This window comes from Lipomyces oligophaga (genome assembly GCF_038497815.1).
Source record: "Lipomyces oligophaga strain CBS 7107 unplaced genomic scaffold V1516scaffold_4, whole genome shotgun sequence".
Lineage (NCBI taxonomy): Eukaryota > Fungi > Ascomycota > Lipomycetes > Lipomycetales > Lipomycetaceae > Lipomyces > [Lipomyces] oligophaga.
The window spans coordinates 94,735-121,135 of NW_027117788.1; the positions used below are offsets into that span (position 1 = coordinate 94,735).

Genomic DNA, 26,401 nt, shown 5'->3' on the forward strand with positions numbered 1-26,401 from the left:
GGCAATAGCAGCTTAGCCGAGTGAATCAAACAACTTCTGATGCTTCTTGAAAAGTCAAGAGAAGATATAATTAAATAATTTCTCAGAAATGGGACAGACATGGTCTAATCGAATTTTGAACTTGTGGTGATCAGCCAACCACAGCATACCGTACATAACCCAGGGTATCAGGGGGAGAGCGCGCTCTTTGCTCGCCTCCGATAAAGGAACAGATTAATAGGTTAATGAACTACGGAAATCAGCTGAACTTATAGTATTTTCGACCAGATAATAGGGTTTTACCATTTTAGGTAATAGTAAACGATCTCCATAGGCCATAATGCGCATGTGAACGTTAGAATCCATGGTGATGTTTACGCGTTGTTTAGCTCTTACTAAAGCGGTAATACAAAACAATCGCGCTCTGTATGGAGAATATCAAATATAGTAAGAGATATAGCTTTGCTCAAATAGTTTAATTCCTATTTTATCATTTATGGAAAAAGCAGTTGAATTTAAGATTGAATAATTAGAATATTTTAAACCACGTAATTCATTGACAGTCTTTGATTACGTAATTGATCAATTCCTGTTCGATCTAGTCAGGGTCGTAGCTTATATAGAGTCAATATAAGTATGACATACATATCACCAGGAATATGACATTTAGATAGATCATTCAGTTTTTTATTGATGAAAATTAAGGGTCATCCGATTCCTGTTCCGAATTTGTCGTCATTCATGTCTGAGATTAAGCCTAGCTAAATCTGCTTGAAGGAGAATACAGTTAGCTAGATCAAAATTCAACCCACGGAGTAATAACTTTAATAAGTTTTAATTACTTTTAGTTATGGAGCATTCGAATTTTGGGACCGAAGAGAATAAAGAAAATAAATTATCACAATCTAGATGTCATAAGGAATTGGTGAAATTGATAGACGAAATTAGACAAGACGTGGAAATGGCTGATCGGATAGATCTTTCGCCTGGCCTAATTGCCTTGATTAAAATAAGTTGTACCTCTACAGGTCAATCAGAAAATCAAGATGTCAGCCTAGATAACTCGCAGAATAATGAGAGCATTGCATCGAGTTTTGGTCCAAATATCGCAACATTGAAAGCCCTCGCAAACAACCAGATCAACGCATATCAGTATACCTCTGTACCAGTACAATATCTGCAAATACTTTCCGAAGCATGCTGTCTTTTATCAATTTCACTGGTAGAGAATTGGTTCAGGTTTAATAACCATCGACAGGCCTCATTTCCGTTCGACGCAATCATCCGAGAGATCGACACGGGCTTGATTATCGGTGGTTCGGCTGTCCGGCACTCGTTACGACAGTTGATTAACAAGTTTTACAATGTTCTAGCCGAATATGAGACGATCACCGTCGTACAGAAGAGGAAGAACATATTTTCTGAGTTCATGTGCTCGCAGAGTGATTTGAAAATTTGTGAGTCCATGCGTGCATATTTGGATCCAAGCTGTCTTGTCGACGTAATTCAAGGACCTGAAATAGACAATGCGTCCAAACTTCTATCAACTTCACAATCTAATCATTTAATCAATAATGGATTCTCAAGCTTTCTCGAACCTAAATGCATACGAAGTATTGCCTCTTCTTGGCCTGCGAGCGAATCCTGGAATCGAGTTGGCTATCTCATGGAAGCAACGAGTAATGGAAGGCGAATAGTACCTGTCGAAATTGGATCCAGTTATGTTTCTGAAGCCTGGACACAGAAATTTGTGAGTTTTGGAGACTTATTATCAGAATGTTTACTCCTCCCTAGATTTGAAGATAGACCTGCAAAATCTTATTTGGCACAATATGATTTATTTCTTCAGATTAATAGTTTACGAAAGGATATTTTAGTTCCTAATCTGATTCATTTTCCTGAAATTTCTACAAAAGACTCAGTCACTATTAATGCATGGATTGGACCTAGAGGCACAATTTCTCCACTTCATACTGATCCTTATAATAATGTTCTTGTTCAAGTAGTTGGGTGTAAATATCTTCGACTTTATAATCCTAGTGCTACAATGTACCCACGAGAACCGGAAAATGGAATTGATATGAGTAATACAAGTACTGTCGAACTTGAAAAAGGGTGCGTTGAAAAATACTTCGATGAAGATTTTAGTCCCTCCAAGTCAGCATGGATTGATGGAGATGAGATGACAACTGATTTATTTGCACAATTGCGACATGCATCAAGAATGAAGCGAGAATATCGAGACCAATTTCCTGAATTCCAATGGGAATCGGGATTTTTGGAGTGCATTTTGAGTCCAGGTGATGGTCTATTTATTCCTGTAGGTTTCTTGTCATTTTTATATCACTTGTGCTCATCAGTAAAGGCAGGATGGTGGCACTACGTTAAGAGTTTGACTCCTAGCGCTAGTGTTAATTTTTGGTTTTAAATTGTATATTATACGACGAAACGAACTCTTAACACCTGTTAGGTATCGAAAGCTTCGTCTATTTTCCTTCTTTAAGAATTGCACCGGGAGGAGCAGGCATTAGAGCACCTTCAGGAGGAGAGTTTTTAGATTTGAAGTCGTCAGCCATTTGGCCCATAGTGACCCATTCAACACCTTCATGGGAGTTAAAGTATTCAATGAGCCGTTCGTGCATCAAAGCAACATGCGGACGGCCCGAGACATCGGGATGGATGGTCATGGGAAAAATGAACTCATCATACTCACGATAGAAATAGTCAAAATGATCACGCCAAAGATCCTCCGTGTCGCGCGCGTTAACCCAACCTTGAGAATTTGCAGCAGCCTTGATGAACATCATTGGAGGAAGATCGTCGATATACCAATTTCCAGGGATTTCAACTAGACCGGTTTCTTGGCCCTTAATAAGAGGCTTCATCCATTCCTCTGCCTTCTTGGTGTAATCGATCTTCGTCCACGTGTCTCCGGTACGAAGCCAGTAGGGTTGACAATCGTGGTGACTGAGAGAGTGGTCGTACTCTATACCGTACTTAAGCAGAAGTTCTGCGCCTTCTTTAGAAGTTTCCCACCAGGGAGCAACGGAACCTTTCGGAGGCTTTCCACAAAAGTCGGTCAGCAGTCTGTATGTCTTGTCAAGGACATCGGCCTGTTGTTCAATGCTCATATCTGCTGGGTTTTCGTGGGAGTAACCGTGGAGACCGCTGTAACATTTTAGCACAGATGTATTGATTGAGTGATCTAGATCTATGTACTTACATTTCGTGGCCCTGATCTCTAACCATGGCGCACTCTTCTGGGAATGTCTCGAGAGAGTGACCAGGAATGAACCAAGTTGCCTTGATGTTATATTTGTCAAACAATTTCAACAGACGCCGGACACCGACCGTTCCCGCCCAGAGACCTAGTACATGTTACAATATTGAATGGAAATAGAAAGAAAAAGGATATTTTACCTCGAGAAATATCGTTGCTAGAATCTTCACCACCATACGAGCCTAGCCAACCGGCAACAGCATCAATGTCAACACCGTAGCAAATAAGAACGCCTGTTCACAATTAGCAACTAGGCACAGTTTCAGAATTATCCGATAGCGAGGAATAATATCGAAATATATGCGATAATCTTATAATTTCAAAATTCGAGCTGAATTTCAAGAATATTCCATCGATTATCAGTCAATTGACTTACGTTTTTTGCCCATTTTGCAAATCGGATCGTGAATCAAGTGTACTGAAATTGCTTAGATAAGAAAGTGAAAAAAGTGCGGAGAGACTCTAGTTTATAGTCGAGGAAGAGTGGACAAATCTCTTTGGTGGTGACTTAACTGACCCAACTTTGGAACAGCCACGCTCTTTCATCAATTATTTGCCCCTAAGAAAGTATAAAGATTGTGGCAAAGTACGCTCAGTATGGTATAACTGAAGTACTACATAATTGAAACCAATATACTTACTCATTGATTTGATTTTAGAACGCTTTTAACAAGTGGAAGATTTAATGATTGGTCCAGGTCAGCAGTCCGACAGAGATAACGGAAGGTCCAGCTTATCGCGCCGCTATCAGAAGTTTATCGGACCCAAGCTTAATTTATAGAATTTTTTGTTCCTTTGGAAATAAATAATAAATAATATTTTTGTAATGACCCAAACGAAGTTATGAAGTAATTAATTAATTATTTAGAATCTGAATTAAATGTTGAGCCTGTACTAAGTCCGGTTACTATCCAGCGGTATTGTTCGAAGTCGGTCCGAGCACGGCAATCCATCGAATGACTCCCGGGAATGTGGCCAGAAGTAGATTATATCCCATTATTTCTGTACAATCTATATTTCGGCCGCAGTAAAAAAATATTTTTGAAATCAATTGATTGTAATAATCGGAAAAATGTCTACTTGGCAAGAAATTGTTGCCCAGAAACGCGCGGACCGTGAGAAGCTGCTTGAACCCTACAAGCTAGAGAAATCGAAACTTCCTCCTGCGGACCAGTTATGTGTGTTTGACTTCGTGGAAAAAGGTGGGGCAGACAGCATTTTGTCTGAAAAGGATAAGACAATTACCAGCATTGACGACGTGGATGAATTGGCGGCAGAAATCGCAAAGGGAAAGTATTCCGCTGAAGAAGTTATTTCAGCTTATATTAAGCGTGCGACAGTTGTTCATCAATTGACAAATTGTTTTTCGGAGGTTGTTTTTGAACAGGCTCTAGAGCGAGCAAAGAAACTAGACGAGTACTACATCAGAGAAGGGAAGACAAGTGGTAGATATCACGGCGTACCAATCACCTTGAAAGATCAGTTCAATGTCTACGGAGTCGACACTACACTTGGGTATGTCAGTCGGTCGAACAATCCAGTGAAGGATAAATCCAAAGAGGCCGTTCTAGTGACGATTTTTGAGAAAGAGGGAGCAGTAGTTATCGCAAAGACGAATTTGCCCCAGAGTATTATGTGGTGCGAGTGCGATAATCCTCTATGGGGTTTGACTGTGAATCCCCGTCGCCGCGATTTCACTCCGGGAGGTTCGACCGGCGGAGAAGGAGTTCTATTGTCGATGAAAGCGAGCATTATGGGATGGGGAACTGATCTTGGTGGGTCTGTCCGTATTCCCCAAATTTTTGGTGGGGGATATGGTCTTCGCCCTAGCGTGAGTTGATTTGTTACAGTACAGAAACAATAATCTAAGCAAAGTAGGCCTGGCGAATTCCATATGAAGGTGTTCCTGTTACGATTGACGGTCAGGAACACGTTCCGAGTGTCATCGGTCCTATGACGCGGACACTCAATTCCTTGACCTCGATCACCAAGACTGTGATTGACAATGAGCCCTGGACCATTGACCCGAAATGCATCCCTATTCCCTGGCGAGCTGAGATCTACAACAAATTTCTGGGACAAGAAAAGCTTGTGTTTGGAGTTATGCGCGACGATGGTGTCGTTCGAGTCCACCCTCCTATCGCGCGAGTGCTTGATGCTGCAGTGGAGAAATTAAGAGCCGCTGGCCACGAAGTTATTGAATGGTCTGCGCCGGACTTACATTCCGAACTGGTCCCGATTCTCAATAAATTTTACTCAGCAGATGGCGGCGAAGACGTTCGATCTGACGTCGAGAAGCTCGGAGAGCCCTATATGCCTTATGTGAAAGCGATGGTGAATCGGAACCCACCGATATCGATCCCTGAGTATTGGCATGCTATGGTCCTCAAGCGCGAGCTTCAGAAAAAGTATCTTGATCGCTGGAATGCGACTGCAAAAGTTACTTCAACTGGCGAGCCAATTGATTTTATCATTGCACCAGGTTGTCCTCATCCTGCTGTGCCAGTTACGAAAACAAGGTTTGTTCATTATCGAATCATTTGCAATAGATAATTTTAATAACTGATATGTTCCAGCTGGGTTGGATATACACGTGCCTGGAATGGACTTGACTATACAACCACTGTCTTTCCTGTTGACTGCGTTGATAAGGAAATTGATGCGCTTACAGAAGAGCAGAAGTCCTATGTTCCTCGAAATGACTGGGACGCCGCGAATTGGCCAGTCTGTAAGTTCTACTCATTATATTTTTGAAGCCACTCAAATTCATAACTTTTTCTTAGGGAACCCCGAGACTATGGATGGAATGCCGATCAATTTGCAACTTATTGGTGGACGATTGACGGAGGAGAAAACTTTGGCCGGTACTAAGCGTGTTATGGACATTCTTACTGCCTAATGTTATCTGAATATCTTTACCAAGAACGCGAATCTATTTTCTGTTATAGTTACACATAACTCCAAAGCTAGAAATACAAATATTAATGAATTTTATATCAAATCAAATCATGACAAATCCATTGCTTCTGTTGTAGTAGTTATAGATTTAGCAGCACCCAGCTCAACTACACCGTTATCATCAATAAACCTTTCAGAAAACTGGTTAAGATATTCAACGCTCCTGTCTTTATCTAGAAATAAAGAGTAACTTCTCTTAACATCTTCTACCTCCACTGACGCGGACTTCCGCTTCGCGGCAACGAGATGCGACACAGCAATCAAATTTGCGGCGTAGCGGAGAGAAGTTTCCGTTCCAATTTTGGACAGAATTGCGAGCGCATCTGCTGAAAGAACGACTTCTTCTTCCGCAGCCCGAACAGCAAGAATAGAGCTAATTTCTTCGCTAGAATATGGGAGAGTAGGAATAATAATAACTCGATCAAGTAAGTCCGCTGGAAGTCCATGCGGCGACTTGTAGTTTGTTCCCCGCGTACGGGAAATTCCTCGGTTGGTAGCCATGATCACGACAGGCGCAAGATCATCCTCCAACGCGCGATTGATGTATGAAAAACATTCAATATCAAGCATATGGACCTCATCAATGAATAGGACACCGGGGCATATTTCTGCTTTACCTTCTTCCTTCCATTCACCAACTTTAGTGTTGATTTGCTCACGCACTTCTGATCGAATTTCACCTGTGTCTCCCGAAAACAGTGCTAAAAACCCCTGAGTTCGAGAATTAATCACGTCAATCTCGTGCAGAGATACCGTGTGGACAGTTTCCTTGCGTTTCTGAATCTCACCATCTGGACACTGGACGAATTTTGTATCGGCACCCATAGCATCATAGTCGCGAGCACGAGCATAAGATCTTCCAAGCTTGGTGATTGTTCCAGAGGCTTTATCAATGGAAATTACATCTCCTGCGAGCACTTTTTCTTTGCTCAGACTTTCGATCATTTTTGTACCCAAATCATAAACAGTTTCCATATCGGTCGTTTTGATGGTTAATTTGCCTTGTTTGTTTCCCTATGTTGTCAGCATATTTTTACTCATAGAGTTTCAAAGAAGTTATTTTAACATACGCCGGTAATGGATCTGTCAATCTGGATCTCGACGACTTCGCCCTCGATGATCTCACTCTCCTCCTTGATTCTGACACCAATTGATTTGCGGAATGCTTGGGTTAATGCCTCGGTCTTGCTCATTTCCAAACTAAAAATTTCCGAGCCAGCAACCATTGTAAATGGCACGTCTTCACCTAAGCTCTGCGCAATACCCATAGCAATTGCAGTTTTTCCAGTGGATGGCGGGCCGGCAATTAGAATCGCACGTCCGGCAATCTGGCCCTCACGAATCATTTGCAATGTGACAGCTGCAGCTTTGCGAGCTTTTATTTGTCCAATCATTCCTTGCGATGACTCTCGAGGTGTCAGACTCGAATCACTCTCAAGTCCTAGACCAGTGATATGCGAATGAGACGCAACCAATCCGAGACCTCTCAGCTCCTTCACCTGCGCAATGCTCGACAAAGACTATAATATTAGAATAAAAATTACATTTCGAATTCTAATCTTAATCGTTTAGCTCACCATTTCGATCGATCAATAAGCAGTATCAGTAGTTTTGCTGAATTTGGAAATCGTTTCAGGGAAAACAAATTCTTCCATACAAATATGTAATCTGCTTGGTGTGTTGCCGTCACATGACTACATACGAAAGAAATTATTTTTGAAATTTGCCAACTACGTCAAATGCTAAGAGAACTATTTATATTTCCGATAGCAGTCTCAGACCCTTTCTATTCCAGAAATTTCAATTAACTGAATTGTTGAAATGCTGAAATGCTGAAATCATACAACTCAGACTTTTTACATTACATAATCAGTTTAAATTCTGAACACGTGATCGATCACTCAAGCAGCTATCTAGTCCGATAGTAATACCTTCAAAGACTAAAAACCTTACGCAAGATAAAATTAGAATTATAACTTTTGGAAAGAACTGGAGAGAACGGTAGATATTATGTCAGTTATTATTTCGACTGGGAACGTATCGCATTCACATCAAGCTCATCTAATCAATCCGGTTGGAGGACTCAAGAGCAGGCTCAATTTGTGGAAAAAACAACAGGGTCAACAGCAAGGATCAGCTGAAGTTGGATTAGAAGCAACGATAGATATCGAAACGAACACGACAGAGCCTTTTGTTTGTTCTGCTGAAGAGATTGTTCAAAAGAAGTTTGAATTGTCTGGTATGTTGGTCGCCTTGAATTTGCATCGAGTGACCTAGGTTCTAAAATACTAGCTAAATTATTCTTTCCTACGGGATCAAGTACGTCTGCTCGGATTAGAGCTTTGGATAGCGCATTACGAAGATTATCCGCTGAAATTTCCAGTTCTGCACCATTCACGACATCTCTAATACTCTCATTTCCAGAAATCACGTTTTCGGATAACGACGATGACGATGATGATGAAGACAGGAACTTAGACCAATCGTCTGGTCTAGCTCACGATATTCTAGACGTCTGGTCATCTGCCAGTCAGTTAGCAGCAAAATACGGAATCCAAAATCTAGGTGTATCTGAATTTTCAACTGCCAGACTAGCCGCTTTAGTTACGTTTAGTGAAAAGTCCGGTCTTGCTGTCCCGACTGTGAACCAGATCAATATCCGCGATTGCTGCGTTTTACCACCTAGTCTGATATCGCTCGCAAAGAAAAGTGGGGTCAAATTACTCGCTCACAATGATACGCTGGATGTTCTCCCGGTAGAAGAAGTTCCGGGATTGGTTGGCTTGCTGGGGGTAACCACATTGGATGATTGGAATTGGCAGTGGCTTTTAAAAATCACGGGTGTTGTTGCAGATAGAGGGGTTGTTTATAGTCAGGGATGGATTGTGAAGTTCGCCAAATTGTGATTTTAGGAATAAAAAAAGAATAAAAAATAAATCTATGACGTTATCTATATTCTCCTACCCCACCATGCTACGTTTTCTTCCTCGCAATCGGACTGCATCTAGTTTTCTCATAATCTCCTTAACTTTAAATCCTGCCGTCTTTCTTCCTCGTCCAAACCCAGCCGTGTATCCATCCAATAACCAGTCGACATATTGCTCCGCATGTAACGGATGTGTACTACTGAACGCGCGCTCGAGGACATACAAATCTACCGCTTTATCCTCTGCTAGTGTAGACTGCTGGGCCAGACCAAAGTCTATAATCACAGCTTGTAGCCGTTCGTGCGGCATCGATCGGAGGAGAATGTTCGATGTCGTGAGATCGCCATGTGTCATATCTAGAAAATGCAATTTTGCAATTTCGTTGCCAACAGATAGTAGAATAGGTCTGATTATCTGTAACCGCAAAGCCGGCTCATCTTTGCCTTTCATTTCAAATTCTTGATTCCATATCCATTGTTTCAAACTAACTCCTTCAATATTCTCCATCCAGATCAGTCCTTGAGGCGGATCCGCTCCAATGAACGCTGGCACATTTATATCCGCTAAAAAAAGTCTATATAAACATCGTGCTTCTGAGAGCGTCCGGTGTTTCGTCAACTGAGCATCCAATGTCGGATGCCTGTATGCCTTTGGGGGCCGATATTTTAATATATATCCTGCTGTCGAAGTCGACACATTCGTCGAGATTATGTTTGACATCGAGCGCACGTATGGATGTTGAGAGGTGAGAAATACTAGTGCCTCGGCACCTTGCGAAATTAGTCTCGTGTCGATCGCATCCGTTATAAATTGAGGAAGAGTTGGAATTTCAGACTCGGATTCTGTCACCATGTTCGGTTTGCTTTGGTTTCTGATTAGAATAGAAGAAACGTTAATTTTCAACTGGATCGCGATATGCCAATGGTTCACGTGATTGATTACGTAATAATTCGAATACCTATCAAAAGTACTACTTTAAACTATCTCGGCAATTTCCTTGATCTCTGGCGCAAAAGTAGCTGTCCTATCATCGTGACTAAGAAAAAAGTTGCCCGGATTCATGAATTTGACACCAATGGCCCTTGCAAACTGGGAATCGTCATCAGAGTGGTTCACGGACGCGTCTTCGGCATCACCAACGTAAAATGAATTTGAATTCGAAAACAGGAGCCGACGAGATTGATCTTTACTAAGTTTATATTGATTGCAAAACAATTCTGAGACGAGATTAAACATTCCAGTACTTGGCTTGCGATATTCGTCTTTCTTGGTGGATGCGATGATATACATCGGTAGATTGATCTGGCGACAGACCGCTTCGAGTTTGATTTGAAACTGTTGATAACGAGATAATTTTGCTGGCTTAGGTTTTTTTTTCAAATCAAGCACGATACCACCCTGGTTTGAGAAAATAACCAATATTGGTACACAAGTCGCGATCGGATCAGATATACATCCATCCTCCAGCTCCGGACTCGCCAGTTTGTTGTAATTCACCAAGTAATTCTGCATCTTTTGTCTAGTCCGCTCTTTGCCAAACTGAAATTTCCAGTCTTTTTCATCACGGGCAAACCGATTCCCTGACTTCGGTAGAATCACTGTATGATCGAGGTCAAAACCTCCAATAGCAAACTTCACATTTTTACCGAAATCATCCAGTACAGGAACTATGGGACTTGGCTGGTAAATCCCGTATAAAACAGAATTGTCTTGAGTTCTCCATTTGATACGTGTTTCAGGAAATGCGATGGCTTGTGATAATGTCACAAGCTGCTTTCGACTCTTAATCGTCATCTCTATATTTTCGAACTCCTTTTCACTTTCCTTCGCCTTACCTTTTTCTGCCAAATACTTGTTATCGTTACTTTCAAATCCAGCCATATATCCTTTTTGCTTTACTTCCCTCTGCAAGTTATTTATTCTAACTTTGAATTTCCTTGATTCATTCATGAACAGAACTACTTATCGTTAGAAATAGACCTATGCGGCTTCAAATATTGTCTACTGCTCTAATCTATTACTTCAATTAATCGATAATATTTTTATTCAAAATACAGTTTAATACAGAGACAAATCAATGAGACAATCCAAATTCAGTAGCAATTGTCTCGGCAAAAAGCTTCAAACCTTGGAGCAACTTATCCTGGGGTACAGTAGCAAATGTACCGCGGAAAAAAATGTCGACAGGTTGGTCGTCAGCAGGTTCGATTGATTCGTCAATAGGATCCTGGTCAGCACGGAACCAAGAGCCGGGAATGAAAAGAACTCCATGTTCAATTGCAGCTTCGTAAATCTCTTTCTCAATCTCAAGGGGAGTCAAAGTACCGTATTTTGGATGCTTACGGGCGTCGAACTTGAGCCAGAAAAACATACCTGCTGTCGGTGCTTTCCACTCCACAACCGAAGTCAGTCCCTTTGGTGCAAACGAAGAAGGCTTGACAAAGTACTCGGCAAGACCGTCAATGCACACATTTCTACGATGGGTGTATTCCTTGCGGAGTTCAACAAGCCAGTCAAGATACCCATCCTGTCCCCACTTGCTAAGAAGAGAAAATACAATTGATTGGGTAAAACCGGCCGGAGTCTGGATTGATACTTCATTTTGGCGCATGAGACGTTCGATAAACGGCTCCTGCGCAACAATCCAGCCAAGACGAGTGCCTGGCGCCATAACTTTAGAAAACGAATCTAAACGCAAAACACGGCCATCAATGTCCAAAGAAAGATATGAGGTAACCATCTGAGACAGAAATTTTATGTGCTTCTGGGGGTCTTCAGCAAGAGTTGGTGGAGGTGTTGGAGCATTGGCTGACGCACCGGGAACATAAGAATCCATTTGCAGAAAATAATACGGCTCATCTTCGACAATTAAAATGTCATATTTAGAAAGAACTTTGTACACTTCTTTTCGACGTTCAGATGAAAGAGTACCGCCAGTTGGATTTTGGCCTGTAGGAATAGTATAAAGGAACTTGGGCAATGGGCCCTCCCAAGCAGCCAACTGGGCCTCTAGCTCCGTAGGCAGAATACCCTCGAGATCAACCTTGACTGGTACGCTTCGGACTCCTTGTGCGTGAGCAGTTTCCATAGCGGACGAGAATGTATATTCTTCGGCGAGAATAGAGTCACCACGGGAGGTGAGAAGACGAAGAGCTGCGTCAAGACCTTGGGTATTGCCGACCGTCATGAGACAACCCCAGTTGGAGTAGGGAGGATGATGGACAAGACGGGTATGCTCTTTGATCCAGTTCAAAAGAGGAGGTGCACCATCAGATTGACCGTACTGCATCGCAGTTGCCAAAGGAATCATACCCGGATCCTGTTCATGATTGTATCTGCCGACTTCAACTGTAAGCATAGGTGCATCCTTCGACTTGACAGGATCGTTATAGGTCAAGAAAGGAGGTTCGGGAGCGGTGGCAGTAATTTTTTCGAAAGGAAAATAAGCAGGCAGAGGTAGTCCACCGCCCAACGAAACAATGCGTGGATCAACCGCATACTTGAACGCAGTTTTAAGCGGAGAAGGTCTCCGAGAAAGTGCTTCGGGCGATAAATGGTGCCAAAGATCTTTTGCCTTTGGCAAAGCCGAGTCGCCGTTCGTGTGCGTTCCGTTTGCTGCCATTATTAAACTCAACCTGGGAAATTGTAGTCACAAAACGAGTTCTATCGCAATTTAAAGAAATACAATTGAATTAAATCCAGATTTTCGGTGGTTGCTACACGTTATTCTCTCAATATTCCCAAAATTTGTCTAATTCCAGTCAAAGGTTAGTCAGAAACACCGACCAAAGTCACATGATTCAGCTGTTTACTCATCATAAGTCACAAAATAGTCTAGAAAGCGTAGAACGGCGTATAAACCATTCATACCTCGTCAAAATAAGTTATTACTGCACTTAGTTATAGACAGTTGGCCTAGAATCACCTCTAAGGCTTGTAGATTTACTACAATGTGCGGATAGTGAAGACGAAAACTACCTGCCATGTGAATCTTAATTCGTTCATGATGTGTTGTCCTACAAGAACTGAACGATGAGCCTGTGACAAGCCATTCAGGCTAGAGATATCAGATCAGCTAACAGAGTTTGTGGCCTATCCATCTATGCTGTATACTTATCAAGACCTGAATCTCGCGGTAGCTTGCATTTTTACGCCGTCTCGTTTTATTTCTAATGTGAGATCAATGGATAGTCTTCAGCTCACTTTCAGAAGGCGTCCATACAACGTCAATTTCGAACGATGATTGAATTAGTTTTGTGAAATTGCGAACAAAGTACTCACAGAACTGATGTCTAGCTGAATTTAACAAATGAAAATGTACCCTTTAAATAAAAGAGATTTTGAATTTAAATTTAGGAATTCGCGCTGAACATTGCATGGGGTGGTTTGCTAAAAGTCCGCTGGCTACAGTCTCTGGTTTCGCTTGCTTATGTTCCCCCTGAATTCTCTTTTCATAAAAGCATGCCAAAAGGGGGGGACAAATGCCAGAGAGATTAAAGCACGTGAGTCGGAAGCCATAAATCAGAAGTGCAGTAGATAAAAGGCTCAGGAACACAAAGTTTTTTAACTTTGACTATGCCAAAATATGCATAAATGAAAGAAATGGGCGTCTGGTGTAGTTGGTTATCACATCCGCTTAGCATGCGGGAGGTCCCCGGTTCGATTCCGGTGTCGTCCAAATTTTTTTTTGAAATTGACTGATTGCCAAGTATTTTTGTTTTGTTTGCAAAATCTAGTTTTTCAAAAATTTGAAAATCGAAAATCATGCTATCGATTTAGTTTAGAAATTGGAGGCATGAAGTTGTATCCCAAAGTTAGACTATTTTTGTCATTACATAAGCTAGCAAACTTGTGCGCGTATATGCCGTAAGCCAGCCAATTTCAGTAGACAATACCGAATTACGAAAAGTCAATTTTTGACCGTGCGGCGATTGAAGGCGGCAGAGATGTGCGAAAAGCAGACTCATCTCACATGCGAGGAGCGTTAAGTCGATTGATATTTCGACTAGTTTAGTTTAGTGCAATACTTTTGGTAATTGTTCTATATTTCTATATATATATTTCTATATAAATCAGCGGTTTCATATTTACTTTGCAATTAATCCACGAAAAAAATGGATACAGATGTTGCTATGACTGACGCGGGCTTATCCTCTTTGTCTCCCGTGTCGCATGCACTGTCTCCAGGCGTCATCGACGCGAAAAACTCTTCGGCTAATGACTCTCAATCGTACGATGAACTAGATCGCTGGATTGAGATGCTCATGGACTGCAAACAGCTAAGTGAGCAGGATGTTAAAAGGCTTTGTGATCGGGTAAGTTGAGCCGAGATCGAGATCGCGAAGGGGAAAGAAGGGATTCCAAAAGGAGCAATGTTGACTGAGTTTTACTTAGGCTCGTGATATTTTATTACAGGAATCAAATGTGCAAAATGTGGTATGTATGAGTTATAGAATCTACAGATATTAGAATATTTGTTGAATGTTTTCAGAAATGCCCTGTCACAGTTTGTGGAGACATCCACGGGCAATTCCACGACCTGATGGAGCTTTTTAAAATCGGAGGTCCAAATCCCGATACCAATTATTTATTCATGGGTAAATAAATACTTCAACTAATCGCGGGAAGTATGCTGACATATCTTAGGCGACTATGTCGATCGAGGTTATTACTCTGTTGAGACTGTAACTTTACTTGTTGTTATGAAGATTCGTCATCCTAGCAGGCTGACGATTTTGCGTGGAAATCACGAATCTCGTCAGATTACACAGGTCTATGGATTTTACGATGAATGTTTGCGCAAGTATGGAAATCCTAACGTTTGGCGTTATTTCACGGATTTGTTTGATTATTTACCCCTTACCGCACTTATTGAGAATCAGATCTTTTGTTTACATGGCGGACTTTCGCCATCTATCGATTCGTTGGATAATATCCGCGCTCTTGATAGAGTTCAGGAAGTTCCCCATGAAGGTCCTATGTGTGATTTGCTCTGGTCTGATCCAGATGACCGATGTGGATGGGGAATCTCACCGCGCGGTGCTGGTTACACGTTTGGTCAAGATATTTCAGAAGCATTCAATCATAAGAACGGCCTTAGTCTTGTTGCTCGTGCGCATCAATTGGTCATGGAAGGCTATAATTGGTCTCAAGACCATCAAGTAGTGACGATTTTTTCAGGTATGGATATGATTTTATATTGGTCTGCATAGCCTAACGAAGTAGCCCCAAATTATTGTTACCGATGTGGTAATCAGGCTGCAATTATGGAGATCGACGAGAATCTTCAATATAGCTTGTAAGTCTAACTAACTTATCGTTTGGATGGTTCTAATGTGACTAGTTTGCAATTCGACCCTTGTCCTCGGGCAGGTGAGCCGTCCGTTTCACGTAAGACGCCTGATTATTTTTTGGTGAGTAAATGGGTTTTTTGTGTTGTAATATAACTAATACATAACAGTAATCTGTGAGCGGAGAGCTTTTTATGCTGTGGTTTTTCTTTCTTTATCACGATTTGTAACTCGGTTGGAGTGTAATATGCTTTGTTTAATGTGACCTTCGTAGAATCGAACTCCTTTCGATAGGATGAGGCTTGGTGTATGGAATGGTTAGTAATAAGATTATGAAATAATAGAACTATATCAGAAATGACAGTATTAAATATCTAAATTACTTTGATTTCGACTTCTTCCCGGTCTTCTTTGCTTGTGAAGATCTTTTAGAATTCGCTTTTTCCAATGCGAAACCTCTTCCAAGGAATGACTAGCGATGGAGTTATATTTAGGCAGGGAATTATCTTTCGGTTTCGATATGTCAAGTTCTTCTTCTAGTGCTTTCGATTGTAGAACTTTATAGTGCCACTGGACAACCGGGTTCGGATAGCGTATATGCTGGAATCCCAAATTCATTTTCAGAGTGGAAATAGCAAGCGAAGCTTTTTCGACGGTTGGAGTAGAAGCCGAAAGATAGTTTTGGATAATACCTGGCGGATCACGGATGTCGTCAGAAAATGGGACGCGAAGGAGAAAGAGGCCCGGTGCTTGAGTTTGCTCTTCTCTGCCAGCTTGGAGCTCTATTTGCTCATCGACGGCAACAATGTTGCAAAGCATTGGATGTGCACGCTGCGTTAGTTTGCACCAAGCGACAGCATATTTCTGGTCTTGTAGCAACACTTGATGTAGAGCGGCAAAGGTCCGGATCGAGCCAACGTATTCTTCTTCGGTAGGGTACAGAAAGTATGACGGCCTACTGGTAGTCCAGAGTGGTAGTCTAGTTAGAGGTTTGAATCCGATAATTCGGATTCCCAAGTCTCCTATATTTCGTAGTTTCAATAGTTCATCATCTGTAAATGGTAGAACTCCGCCCCCAAACGCGAAACCTCGTGTAATTTGGCTACGGGAATCGAGAGAATTTCCGAAAACAGGACGATTTAAATTCTCATGCTCGGAAGAGACGACCTCTGATTTTACGATTTCTTCTGCTTTTGAGCGCGCTATTTTTGATTTTCCCGTTTCGTCGATATAAACATATACTGTCTTTAAAGGTGACAAATGCTTGTACAACACGTACGCTTTAACCCCAATCACAAGTTTTCCATTTGATACAATTTCCATTGGAATTGAGAAAATTGCATGACGTGGAACTTGTCTTGCCTTCATATTTGACTCAAAGATTAATGACTCGGTCGTGGAAATAGGTTGCATATTGATTCGTAACGGAATTGAGTCAGAGTCCAGAGCAGTAGTCGTCGGTCGGGGATAAAGAATATCTTCATAAAATTTAGTAGCGTCAAAGGACCGAGCGGGCGAGCACAGAAAAAAGGGCTCGATTTGAATGCCAAGCTCGAACAAATCATTTGCTCGCGTTCTCGCAACTATACGATCTTTGGGACTGTTCGCAGGCGGCAGATCTGTATTTGTAAGGAGAAACAATCGGCGGAATCGGTAGCCAGTTCCTTTAAGCGAGACAAATTGCTGATTTGCACAAAACAGCATAGTACTAATAGGAGGCATGGTTTCGCATGGTTTACAAACTTTTTCGAATTCGTTGTCGTCTAGGCGAATGGTTAGGATATCTGCTAATAGAGCAATAGTGTGTTACACAAGGTATACCTTCCAGAAGATCACGGATCCGACGTATTCCTCGGACATTAGGAACATCTAGACCAACTAAAATAAGACAATTTTCATATGTCTGGTCAGTGGTTTCCTGGGTTCCAAAAAGTAAGATTCCAAGAGCATCGCTCGGAGTCGCAATGATCCTCTGCTGTAATACTGAATAAGCTGCTCGAAGACCGATTCGGAGCGCGCATGTCTGAATCGGCTTATCGTTGAGATCTGCAGATGGTGCTTCAACGATTTCAAGCATTGGTGGTGACACTTCGATGCAGAACAGCAGAGCATCTTTCTGGTTTTTGTAGTCCTGAAAACGTCAGTACGGTATTCCTGCAATCCAGATATTCATACCTCTTCGAGCAGATCCACATCAAAATCATCCGCCTGATTTCCTGTGCCTTCGCTCATTTTGAATTTCACATAGATTTGCTGATTCGGACTATGCAAAATATCTAATTAAACATTCTATTAGACTAGCTGCTCCGCGAATAAATGCTGGCCATTAGTAGGCCAGCGAATTACTACGCGTAATAATCCGTGCGGCGGAATATGTACATATTACCCATTGCGTACAGCCGATCCATTGCTAAGAGTGCGTTGAGCTTACGAGTTGAATTATTTCGGTGGAATAGGACAGAACTGTGAAAAAGAGGGTATGTGTGAGAGACCGCAGATTGAAAATAGAAAATTGGTACTTGACTGTTCGGTCCGGTATTCCTTGGACATCGATTTGGAAGTTGTCTCGGCATATCCCGAGTTCAGCTAAGTTTAAGAACCCAACCAATTCTTCAGAAGCCAGTGAAATCAATATAGCAAGAGATATAGGTTCTGAGAAACCAGCGTATATCCAGAGTTTTCGATTGAACTCAAAATAAATTTACACATGAATAAACTTGTTTGGTCTAGAATACAATGTACTCCAGTTGGGACTTTGTCACGACATGATAAGGCCCACCTTTCAGAAGATAGCTTTTCAATTGATATTGTTTATATCATTTCACATAATTAAAGTTAGTTGTAATTACTGATTTTTTATTGTTTCGTGAAAAAATGAACTTCTGGTCTAAAGCTCGTTGTAACTTGAGGCAATGGCCGTTACTTCGAAGACAGTTAGCCACCCACAACATCAGTCCAGGCTCAATACCGCCGCTAACGAGTTCGAAAGGACCTACTGTACGTACAGGTTAATGTCGGACAAAGCTAGTAGTAACCTGTTAGGCTATCATGCTACTCAATATGGGTGGCCCGGCGACGATTCCAGAAGTCCATAACTTTTTGTATCGTCTATTTGCTGATGAAGATTTGATGCCACTGGGCAAGTATCAAAAGCAAATCGCTCGGTTTATTTCCTGGCGTCGAACACCTAAAATCGAGCAACATTATAGTGAAATTGGAGGTGGGTCACCAATCCGAAGATGGTCGGAGTACCAAGGACGGGAGATGTGTAGAATTCTGGATATCCTGTCTCCAGAAACTGGCCCGCATGTACCATTTGTTGGTTTTCGATATGCGAACCCGTTAACCGAGACCGCATTTCAGCAGATTCTCGACTCTGGAATCAAACGTGCCATTGCATTCACACAGTATCCTCAGTACAGTTGTTCGACGACCGGCTCTAGTTTAAACGAATTGTCGACATTGTCGAAGCAACTTGACCCCGAGGGAACAATTCATTGGAGTATTATTGACCGGTGGCCTACTCATGATGGTCTGGTGTCCTCATTTGCGGAGCTGATTACAGCTAAATTGGAATCGGCATATAAGCCAGAGGAGCAAGAAGAGGTAATTCTCTTGTTCTCTGCGCATTCTTTGCCAATGTCAGTAGTCAATCGTGGCGACCCTTATCCGGCAGAAGTTGCCGCTACTGTCTGGGCTGTGATGAACAAGCTTGGATTTAAAAATAAGTATCGTCTTGTCTGGCAGAGCCAAGTCGGTCCAACTCCCTGGCTCGGTGCGCAAACATCTGACACTGTGAAGGCGCTTGCGAAAAAGGGTCAAAAAATGATGCTGATTCCCATTGCGTTCACGAGTGATCATATCGAGACACTACATGAACTTGACTTGGAAATCATCGGTGAATTGGAGGAAGAAGGATTTACTGGTATCACACGCGCGGATTCTCTCAATGGTCATCCGGTGTTTGTTGAAGCGCTCGCGGATGTAGTCATCAATCATCTTAAACAAGGGGCGGTCGCTACGAAGCAGTATGCTATGACCTGCCCGATGTGTACAAAAGAATCATGCATCAGTTCTCGCAAATTTTTTTTGGAAGAACAGAGAGGACTGTAATTTTTGAATTTGTATATAAATATAGATAACCAACTAAACTGTTGACTGGGTAGTGGTACGAATGCCCTGTACGTGTTTCAGCACTGCTGCATTTACGCGTGCCGACGCGTACAGGAGTAGATCAGTTCTTGAGCAGATTGATTCACTATACAAGAAGACCAAGTCCAATAGAGAAATGGATCTGCCGTCGGTACTGCTGAACCAACCAATTGTACTGGATAATGGGACAGGTGAGATCAAGGCAGGATTTGCAGGTGCAGAACGCCCACAAGTTTTTTTTCCGAGCTATGTCGGCCGACCGAAACATGCGCGAGTGATGGCTGGAGCCTTGGAAGATGATATATTTATTGGACAACAGGCGCAAGATCATCGCGGTCTTCTGAAACTAAAGTATCCGCTCGAACATGGCGTTGTCAATGATTGGGCAGACATGGAGCGGATCTGGAGCTTTGTGTACAGCCATGGGCTAAAAGTTCTGAGCGAAGAACATCCGGTATTGCTAACGGAAGCGCCCCTAAATCCTCGATATAATCGGCAAAGAGCAGCCGAGATATTTTTTGAAACGTTTAATGTTCCAGCGCTGTTTCTGTCGGTTCAAGCTGTGCTTGCGCTTTACGCTTCCGGACGGACAACGGGCGTAGTCCTGGATGCTGGCGACGGCGTGAGCCACTCTGTGCCGGTTTATGAAGGATTTGCGATTGCAAACGCAATTCGGAGAATAGATGTGGGTGGTCGAGATGTGACTCTGGAACTCGAAGTGCAGTTGCGCAAAAATACTGGTGCAGTATTGCATACATCTGCAGAACGGGAAATTGTCAGAACAATGAAGGAACGGATGTGTTATGTTGCTTTAGATATTAAAAAAGAAGAAAGAGATGCCCGTAAATTGCAGCGAAGGCAGGTATCTCTATCGATCGCTAATCCGGGTCCTACTACGACTACAGCTCCTACCACAGCAGCAATTGCATCTACAACCAGCGGACAGCCAGATGAGTTCACATTACCGGACGGTCATGTATTACGCTTAGGTATCGAGCGGTTTCGCGCGCCAGAGGTTTTATTTGATCCATCACTGCTTGGACTAGAATATCCCGGCATTCCAGATATGTTATCCGAATGCATTGGCAAAGTCGACGTCGATCTTCGAAGACCGTTATATTCGAATATTGTTCTTTCAGGGGGCACAACACTGATGCGCGGGTTTGGCGATCGACTACTTTCCGAGGTTCGCTCACGAGCTCCGAAAGATATCAAAATCCGGATTTTTGCGCCTCCAGAACGAAAGTATTCGACTTGGATTGGAGGGTCGATTTTAGCTGGCTTGAGCACATTTCGGAAAATGTGGGTGGGGGCGGAAGAATGGAGAGAAAACCCCGATTTAGTGCATATAAAATGCATTTAGTTATTTTGCATTGTGTGGTATGGGTCTGTAATATAGCTTTGGTTAAATATATTTGAATGATTGTATTCCTACTCTTTCACTGTCTATGTACAACCCTTGGGTCTAGTCTGATATAACCTCATCCTATATACAATCCAAATAGATCATGCTCGGAATAATGAATGAAAAAAATTATGAAGGATTGATACGTCGTTCATTTTCAGGTTTCCAGGAGCCTTCGAAAGTATGATGTGAAAATGCGTGAGGGTGGCCGACGTCATGAGCGCCCATCGTTCCAACGGCCGGGCTGAACGCAGTAATTGGCATAATAATAATATCGCCAATAATCTTTCCCTTGCTAATGCCTGTGATGGAATGCCAATCTGTTCCAGGGATGGCTCGATTTAAATATTTGAATACAGTGTCAGTCCAAATACCCGGTCCTGTCCAATCCATAATCATCGAGCCGGCGTTTTTGGCTTTAGGCAGAGGTAGTTTGTCTGTTGCGCGGCGATGTAGTGTTTCTGCAGTGATGTTGGCAACAATATCAACAAGGACCGGATGACCTTTTTTAGCCATAATTGTCCATTGACAGAACTGTAGGCGGCGAGCGTACCAGTCGTGCCAGTCCGGACGATCAGGGTCGGCCTCGATGCCAACCGCTAGACCAGTCTGCGATTCGATCTGCGCACGTAGTTGTACTGCATCATTGTCAGACATCTCGATGGTTGAATGTGAATTAGTGGTTTCGGTCGGCTCTGTGACAATGTAAGGCAGCCATAAATCAATAGGTTTTAGGTCGACGGTGTCGATGTCGGAGTAGACGCCTCCCCGGGAAAGAAGAAAAAGATAACGCAAAAAGTCAGCGCGCAAAACTGGGACAGGCATGGCAAAGTACGCCTCTATTACTTCCGGGACTGCACCATAGACCTGTCTGATGAAATTTGCCGCACCATTATCATCGAGCAGTTCGACCGCGTAACCAGGGTTCTTCTCGAGCCAGGAGTCGGCTCGGCGACGAAACACAGTTGGAAACTGATCACTATTTCGGCCAACCTTCCACGTCTGCCAGACTGTGCGTGGATAGGTCTTTTGCACGGTCGGATCGTATGGGAAATATCGCTCCAACGATCGACTTATTCTGCTATGGAGCTCGATCGTATCCTCGGGCCGCGTCAGATCGAGGGCCGCCGCAGCCTTTCCAGCCTGCTTTGAAGCAGCAGCAGAAGGATGCGCTGACGATGACGAGGAAATCGACGAAGAATAAAAGAGAAAATATAATAAAACAACAACGAAAATGGAGACCAATAAAGGTCCACGCTTAAAGCGCGCGTGTGGAGGTATACCCATAGTGCTGCTATACTCGCATTTGGAGCAGGCAACAATGTATGTGTAACTGATATAAAGAATGCCCCGGCTGGATATCAAAAATGTCAAGATGAGTCGAATTCTGCCGCAAAGAGATAGACAAAAGCTGAATGTCGCCGAAATTATCTTATAACCGATCTGACGTACTCCAACCCGTCTAAAAGTGTTCTAAAATACTGAAAATTTAACCAGATTCTGCGTTTGAAAGTCTTCAGCTTGGTCAGGGGTCGTTTTGGTCGGGAATTTAAAGAAACTTACTACGGCGCCTTGGGATCTCTACGGCACCAGTCCCAACTGCTGATTCTCACGTGGAGGAGTACGTATACATCATTAGTAATGCATTATCTGGTTTTAGGTAAAGTCCTAAATGTTCTTATGTAATTGAACAGCTCAGTATCTACAAGTCGCCTTAAATTAGACAATATATTTAGAATAGCCCGCAAATGTTATATTAGAGATGTCACAGAGTATAAATATAAAATTAATAACTTTTGGGCTGACCATTGGTTTCATTTCTATGTTGGAGTACTCTACCAAGCTTCATTATGATCGTAAACTTCTGAAACAATACACTCCTAGCCGGTTCTTTATCTAACAGAAGGATCGTCAAACCTATCTGCATGAAATTTGACCGCAGGAGACAGCTATACCAGATTGCCATCAAACGTAGAGCATTAGAGTGGATTGCTGTTCTCAACCAATTTCGCCAGAAATTGTTCACTTACAGTTCCGAGTACATCTTCATCCGTTGAGTATTTCTGGCATAGAAGCGCAAATTTAGCAAACCAAATCCATGAGAATAATGAAGTATGTTGACAGAAGATTTCAAGGGGGCATGAGAATTTATGATATTTCTGTTATCAAATGAACTTCGCTTTGTTCTCCTTGTCGGTAACATCAATACACGCTACGACTAAATATGCATTTACTTTCCTTCCCACAACCACTACGTTATAATCCTTTCTCGTATCAATCTCATACTATTTCCAATGCATGCTCAACTAATATTGTAAATCTCTACAAGACTAATATGCAAATACTTATCTCCAGCCATTCTGTACTAAAATTGGACAGCTCTTGTTTTCAGCCATAAATGAGTGATGACTTTTAGCGCGGAGCTACAGCCAACCTCTCTAGAAGTATATTTATCCCCTTAGAGTCCAGATATCCTTATATTGGATTCAAAGTTTGATTGTTCTCTAATTCAATATTAGATAGCAAGATGTGGCATTGATACTTCAATAAGGTTTCTTGCTCAATCAATATTGATTTGTTCTCAGTTGTCATAAGCACAGATGATAAAATCTCATTCAGAGATCGGCTGCGCAAATTATCTGCAAATGGACTAATATGTATCTGTAACACCATTGCATTCACTGCTATGGTTAAGAAATAGGCAATCGCTCGGCTTTATTCTACTCATGAAACTGTCAATTGGCAGATCATGTCTTCACTTCCATTCTGCATACCCCACCCGGTCCGAAACGTCTGATCTAACTTAATTTTTACAATACTACCAAAGTGAGCTGCTCCAGGTAAATTTATTAGGCTATTGTGAATAGCTATAGTTCAGATAAATGTTGAGGATGCCATATACAGTCATGTCTGCCTGTTTGTCTTATTTTTAATTAATAGATTCGTGAGTCTTTACTATGCAATCGTATTAAATTGCTGAACTGATCCTAGAGGATTCTGCGGAATCTGATATACTTTCAACAGGTACAGATATCTCGAGCCAGATCCAGTAAATAGTGATAGATGTAATTTTGTTGGTCCTTTGGGTTAACTGTTCTTTACTTGACAAATATTCCAAAAAGTCTAGATAAAAACCATGAATATCAATATGGAACCAATCTGGAATCGAGCATTTATCCGCACAAGACGATGACATTCAAAAATAATTGCTATTGTTGTGGTGGAATCATAAATGTTAGAGGTATCCGTTATGCTGTAATAACCCAGCCTATGGAACATGAGAACGCTAATTATTCGACCAACCAATAGTCATTCGATTTGTGGCCAGAAATGCAGATGATCCGACCCAGGTGTAATGTTTAACTTTTACATTTTCGATGGTCTATTAAAGTTGCGATCTTGCATGAGAATTTCTCTTTGTACGCGAAAGGACCTGGGCCATAATCCAAACTGTTCATCCATGAGCTAGATACTATTTTGCTGTGCAAGTACTGCTATACTTTTGTTTAAAACTATATTATATGAATGCAATCTAAATCTATTCATCTGTCTATATTTCAAGAGCACCTTCTTTCGGCACTCGGACATATTTTATATTTTCGTTACCGTCCGCATCTTGTGTACGTTCGTCGACAATCTCGTAATTGCCCAGCCAAGGCATGATTTTACTCCAAACTACCCAGTATACAGCACCCATAGCCAAACAGCCCATTCCGAAAATAGCAATAGTGATTCCTGGATGACTATTAGTGCCCGGCGGTTTGACAAGAGGGAGATACATTAAAAAGAAGTTTGAAAATAAATATGCCAGAGTAATGGGCAAGTACGATCTGAACGGAGAAGACCATTGCTCTTTCTTGCTATATTGCAGATATACTAGACCACCGGCAACAAGTGCATTAATCCAGGCAGAAGGATATGTGTTCAGATCAATGATGAACTCATATGCTTCACCAGCAGGAGGCACAGTGAGTACTAGACAAGTGACGATCCAATGGAGAAATAAACCAGCAACCGGCGCACCCACCCAATTGACTGTGGCAAAAAATTTGGAATATGGTAATATCCCCTCTTTCCCAAACTCACAATTGACTCTAGCATGCGCGAACGAAACCACAAGCACATTCCCCAGGTTGGACAGCGCGACGAAAAACGGTAATAATCGGGCTCCGGCGCTATCTCCAAAAACTCTTCGAAAGAATAGCCCTGCGACAATAACTCCTGAATGAGCAATCTCGACTTTCGGAATTACAGCAAAATAAGCCACGTTTGCGAGCACATACAGAATCGTGACTCCGCCAATTGCTAATGGTGCAGCGACGGCTAGCGTTCTTCGGGGATTTTCTAGTTCACTTAACACATAATTCGCATTTTCCCAGCCGCGATAGCTATAGACAACTCTTAATAATCCAGTTGCATAGTTGTAAGCCCCGCCACCAAAGCCGGCATTGGAGAACATGTCTTCAAAGTTCCCAGGATCCTCGATAGGTAACCATCCAAACACCGCAAATACACCGACAATTACGACAACAATGAGTAGAAAAACTTTGAAAATGCCCAATCCATTGAACAAGGCTGTTCCCGCACTGGGATGTAAACCGTGAATGAGTACCACCCCAGTGATACAAAGCACTGCTACAATTCGGGATGCTCGCTCGGAAGGGAAGTCGACGCCAGCTGCAAACAACAAGTACCTGCCAAATGCTAAAGAATTGCCCGCGGAAAAACCAAGCAAAATCATCTGACCCAGAAAGATGCAGGTGATCAAGTATTTTGGTTTCCGGTACACTCTCTCGAGATAGTTCTTTTCTCCGCCGTTTTTCGGAATCGCCAGTCCGAATTCTAGAAAGACTGATAGACCAGTAAGTGATAAGATGCCGCCTATAACCCAGATCATTATTGACCAGCCGACCGAGCCAACAGCGAGGAACACGCCTGATGGCGTCGAGAAAATTCCTGTTCCAATCATTTTGTTGAGAATGAGAAATATCGCAGAGGTCACACCCAATTTCGGTTGTCCGCTATGAGAAGGCACTCCAGCCAGTGCTTCACCTAATTCCGTATCCATAGCTATAAAATCTTCTCCTTCTATAGATGCCATGTCTTCTCGGGTCGTCCTTCGCGACAACGAAGTACCGGTCGTTGTAGCAGTTGCAGTTGGTACCAGAGGATGATCCACATTCCTATTTTCTTCGACACTTTCTTGATTTTCGTGCTGAAGAAGTGGCGTGTCAGCCAAAGGATCTGTCATTGGACAAGTAAATTATAATTTCCAATTTATGAAAAATTCAACACAATTTTCTATAATTCAATACGATACGATAAATGTTAAACCTATGAATAATAACATTTATATATCTTATCGATAGCTTCAGTCTCGGGCCACACGTGATACTCCCAATAGCGCCGC

General features: G+C 42.2%; 14 protein-coding genes and 1 non-coding gene across 15 annotated transcripts; 7 read left to right on the forward strand and 8 right to left on the reverse strand.

Moving 5' to 3' along the window:
* Nucleotides 1-940: 940 nt before the first annotated feature.
* V1516DRAFT_664046 (uncharacterized protein) lies at nucleotides 941-2,407 on the forward strand (the record flags this gene model as incomplete). The annotated part of the gene is made up of 1 exon (XM_066920561.1): nucleotides 941-2,407. One exon carries the CDS (start codon nucleotides 941-943, stop codon nucleotides 2,405-2,407), a length of 1,467 nt encoding a protein of 488 aa, XP_066777118.1.
* Nucleotides 2,408-2,465: 58 nt separating this feature from the next.
* On the reverse strand, nucleotides 2,466-3,648 carry V1516DRAFT_685353 (uncharacterized protein; the record flags this gene model as incomplete). Its single annotated transcript, XM_066923614.1, has 4 exons — nucleotides 2,466-3,147; nucleotides 3,203-3,347; nucleotides 3,400-3,492; nucleotides 3,636-3,648. 4 exons carry the CDS (start codon nucleotides 3,646-3,648, stop codon nucleotides 2,466-2,468), a joined length of 933 nt encoding a protein of 310 aa, XP_066777119.1.
* A 445-nt stretch (nucleotides 3,649-4,093) lies between these two features.
* V1516DRAFT_637072 (amidase signature domain-containing protein) lies at nucleotides 4,094-6,278 on the forward strand. Its single transcript, XM_066920040.1, has 4 exons — nucleotides 4,094-5,090; nucleotides 5,138-5,778; nucleotides 5,836-5,987; nucleotides 6,043-6,278. Exons 1-4 carry the CDS (start codon nucleotides 4,332-4,334, stop codon nucleotides 6,156-6,158), a joined length of 1,668 nt encoding a protein of 555 aa, XP_066777120.1. The 5' UTR covers nucleotides 4,094-4,331; the 3' UTR covers nucleotides 6,159-6,278.
* V1516DRAFT_637075 (TIP49 C-terminus-domain-containing protein) lies at nucleotides 6,171-7,888 on the reverse strand. The gene is made up of 3 exons (XM_066920041.1): nucleotides 7,795-7,888; nucleotides 7,288-7,737; nucleotides 6,171-7,231 (listed from the first exon to the last, which is right to left on the reverse strand). Exons 1-3 carry the CDS (start codon nucleotides 7,795-7,797, stop codon nucleotides 6,266-6,268), a joined length of 1,419 nt encoding a protein of 472 aa, XP_066777121.1. The 5' UTR covers nucleotides 7,798-7,888; the 3' UTR covers nucleotides 6,171-6,265.
* A 98-nt stretch (nucleotides 7,889-7,986) lies between these two features.
* Nucleotides 7,987-9,286, forward strand: V1516DRAFT_637077 (uncharacterized protein). Its single transcript, XM_066920042.1, has 2 exons — nucleotides 7,987-8,456; nucleotides 8,510-9,286. Exons 1-2 carry the CDS (start codon nucleotides 8,228-8,230, stop codon nucleotides 9,121-9,123), a joined length of 843 nt encoding a protein of 280 aa, XP_066777122.1. The 5' UTR covers nucleotides 7,987-8,227; the 3' UTR covers nucleotides 9,124-9,286.
* V1516DRAFT_674408 (kinase-like domain-containing protein) lies at nucleotides 9,097-10,018 on the reverse strand. The gene has a single exon (XM_066922082.1). The coding sequence runs from the start codon at nucleotides 9,994-9,996 to the stop codon at nucleotides 9,178-9,180; it is 819 nt and encodes a 272-aa protein (XP_066777123.1). The 5' UTR covers nucleotides 9,997-10,018; the 3' UTR covers nucleotides 9,097-9,177.
* Nucleotides 10,019-10,119: 101 nt separating this feature from the next.
* Nucleotides 10,120-10,938, reverse strand: V1516DRAFT_624856 (polynucleotide kinase 3 phosphatase-domain-containing protein; the record flags this gene model as incomplete). Its single annotated transcript, XM_066919683.1, has 1 exon — nucleotides 10,120-10,938. The coding sequence occupies one exon, from the start codon at nucleotides 10,936-10,938 to the stop codon at nucleotides 10,120-10,122; it is 819 nt and encodes a 272-aa protein (XP_066777124.1).
* A 229-nt stretch (nucleotides 10,939-11,167) lies between these two features.
* V1516DRAFT_314397 (pyridoxal phosphate-dependent transferase) lies at nucleotides 11,168-13,150 on the reverse strand. Its single transcript, XM_066918890.1, has 2 exons — nucleotides 12,961-13,150; nucleotides 11,168-12,893 (listed from the first exon to the last, which is right to left on the reverse strand). The coding sequence occupies exon 2, from the start codon at nucleotides 12,764-12,766 to the stop codon at nucleotides 11,219-11,221; it is 1,548 nt and encodes a 515-aa protein (XP_066777125.1). The 5' UTR covers nucleotides 12,767-12,893; nucleotides 12,961-13,150; the 3' UTR covers nucleotides 11,168-11,218.
* Nucleotides 13,151-13,748: 598 nt separating this feature from the next.
* On the forward strand, nucleotides 13,749-13,822 carry V1516DRAFT_t38. The gene has a single exon. It is a non-coding gene; the product is annotated as a tRNA-Ala (tRNA).
* A 454-nt stretch (nucleotides 13,823-14,276) lies between these two features.
* Nucleotides 14,277-15,590, forward strand: V1516DRAFT_624248 (Metallo-dependent phosphatase-like protein; the record flags this gene model as incomplete). Its single annotated transcript, XM_066919650.1, has 6 exons — nucleotides 14,277-14,459; nucleotides 14,539-14,580; nucleotides 14,636-14,741; nucleotides 14,791-15,324; nucleotides 15,370-15,442; nucleotides 15,488-15,590. The coding sequence occupies 6 exons, from the start codon at nucleotides 14,277-14,279 to the stop codon at nucleotides 15,588-15,590; spliced, it is 1,041 nt and encodes a 346-aa protein (XP_066777126.1).
* A 20-nt stretch (nucleotides 15,591-15,610) lies between these two features.
* V1516DRAFT_674417 (SPOC like C-terminal domain-containing protein) lies at nucleotides 15,611-18,135 on the reverse strand. Its single transcript, XM_066922083.1, has 3 exons — nucleotides 17,610-18,135; nucleotides 17,256-17,565; nucleotides 15,611-17,197 (listed from the first exon to the last, which is right to left on the reverse strand). Exons 1-3 carry the CDS (start codon nucleotides 17,664-17,666, stop codon nucleotides 15,801-15,803), a joined length of 1,764 nt encoding a protein of 587 aa, XP_066777127.1. The 5' UTR covers nucleotides 17,667-18,135; the 3' UTR covers nucleotides 15,611-15,800.
* Nucleotides 18,136-18,261: 126 nt separating this feature from the next.
* Nucleotides 18,262-19,593, forward strand: V1516DRAFT_707239 (uncharacterized protein). The gene is made up of 2 exons (XM_066924171.1): nucleotides 18,262-18,431; nucleotides 18,477-19,593. Exons 1-2 carry the CDS (start codon nucleotides 18,309-18,311, stop codon nucleotides 19,545-19,547), a joined length of 1,194 nt encoding a protein of 397 aa, XP_066777128.1. The 5' UTR covers nucleotides 18,262-18,308; the 3' UTR covers nucleotides 19,548-19,593.
* V1516DRAFT_674423 (actin family) lies at nucleotides 19,594-21,014 on the forward strand. Its single transcript, XM_066922084.1, has one exon. It carries the CDS (start codon nucleotides 19,609-19,611, stop codon nucleotides 20,947-20,949), a length of 1,341 nt encoding a protein of 446 aa, XP_066777129.1. The 5' UTR covers nucleotides 19,594-19,608; the 3' UTR covers nucleotides 20,950-21,014.
* Nucleotides 21,001-22,516, reverse strand: V1516DRAFT_674424 (nucleotide-diphospho-sugar transferase). Its single transcript, XM_066922085.1, has one exon. The coding sequence runs from the start codon at nucleotides 22,276-22,278 to the stop codon at nucleotides 21,121-21,123; it is 1,158 nt and encodes a 385-aa protein (XP_066777130.1). The 5' UTR covers nucleotides 22,279-22,516; the 3' UTR covers nucleotides 21,001-21,120.
* A 1,975-nt stretch (nucleotides 22,517-24,491) lies between these two features.
* Nucleotides 24,492-26,318, reverse strand: V1516DRAFT_674436 (amino acid permease-domain-containing protein). Its single transcript, XM_066922086.1, has one exon. It carries the CDS (start codon nucleotides 26,240-26,242, stop codon nucleotides 24,542-24,544), a length of 1,701 nt encoding a protein of 566 aa, XP_066777131.1. The 5' UTR covers nucleotides 26,243-26,318; the 3' UTR covers nucleotides 24,492-24,541.
* Nucleotides 26,319-26,401: the final 83 nt, after the last annotated feature.

What these genes read in the sequence shown, in the direction of transcription:
- V1516DRAFT_674423 (XM_066922084.1), top strand. Translation starts at nt 19,609, where the DNA reads ATGCCCTGTACGTGTTTCAGCACTGCTGCATTTACGCGTGCCGACGCG.
- V1516DRAFT_707239 (XM_066924171.1), top strand. Translation starts at nt 18,309, where the DNA reads ATGAACTTCTGGTCTAAAGCTCGTTGTAACTTGAGGCAATGGCCGTTA. An exon ending in CGAGTTCGAAAGGACCTACT is followed by an intron (nt 18,432 to 18,476) that starts GTACGTACAGGT and finishes GTAACCTGTTAG; the next exon opens with GCTATCATGCTACTCAATAT.
- V1516DRAFT_637072 (XM_066920040.1), top strand. Translation starts at nt 4,332, where the DNA reads ATGTCTACTTGGCAAGAAATTGTTGCCCAGAAACGCGCGGACCGTGAG. An exon ending in GATATGGTCTTCGCCCTAGC is followed by an intron (nt 5,091 to 5,137) that starts GTGAGTTGATTT and finishes TAAGCAAAGTAG; the next exon opens with GCCTGGCGAATTCCATATGA. An exon ending in GTGCCAGTTACGAAAACAAG is followed by an intron (nt 5,779 to 5,835) that starts GTTTGTTCATTA and finishes GATATGTTCCAG; the next exon opens with CTGGGTTGGATATACACGTG.
- V1516DRAFT_674408 (XM_066922082.1), bottom strand. Translation starts at nt 9,996, where the DNA reads ATGGTGACAGAATCCGAGTCTGAAATTCCAACTCTTCCTCAATTTATA.
- V1516DRAFT_674436 (XM_066922086.1), bottom strand. Translation starts at nt 26,242, where the DNA reads ATGACAGATCCTTTGGCTGACACGCCACTTCTTCAGCACGAAAATCAA.
- V1516DRAFT_314397 (XM_066918890.1), bottom strand. Translation starts at nt 12,766, where the DNA reads ATGGCAGCAAACGGAACGCACACGAACGGCGACTCGGCTTTGCCAAAG.
- V1516DRAFT_674424 (XM_066922085.1), bottom strand. Translation starts at nt 22,278, where the DNA reads ATGGGTATACCTCCACACGCGCGCTTTAAGCGTGGACCTTTATTGGTC.
- V1516DRAFT_637077 (XM_066920042.1), top strand. Translation starts at nt 8,228, where the DNA reads ATGTCAGTTATTATTTCGACTGGGAACGTATCGCATTCACATCAAGCT. An exon ending in AAAGAAGTTTGAATTGTCTG is followed by an intron (nt 8,457 to 8,509) that starts GTATGTTGGTCG and finishes CTAAAATACTAG; the next exon opens with CTAAATTATTCTTTCCTACG.
- V1516DRAFT_674417 (XM_066922083.1), bottom strand. Translation starts at nt 17,666, where the DNA reads ATGAGCGAAGGCACAGGAAATCAGGCGGATGATTTTGATGTGGATCTG. An exon ending in ATGTGGATCTGCTCGAAGAG is followed by an intron (nt 17,566 to 17,609) that starts GTATGAATATCT and finishes TGACGTTTTCAG; the next exon opens with GACTACAAAAACCAGAAAGA. An exon ending in GATCCGTGATCTTCTGGAAG is followed by an intron (nt 17,198 to 17,255) that starts GTATACCTTGTG and finishes CCATTCGCCTAG; the next exon opens with ACGACAACGAATTCGAAAAA.
- V1516DRAFT_637075 (XM_066920041.1), bottom strand. An exon ending in TTGACAGATCCATTACCGGC is followed by an intron (nt 7,232 to 7,287) that starts GTATGTTAAAAT and finishes CTGACAACATAG; the next exon opens with GGAAACAAACAAGGCAAATT.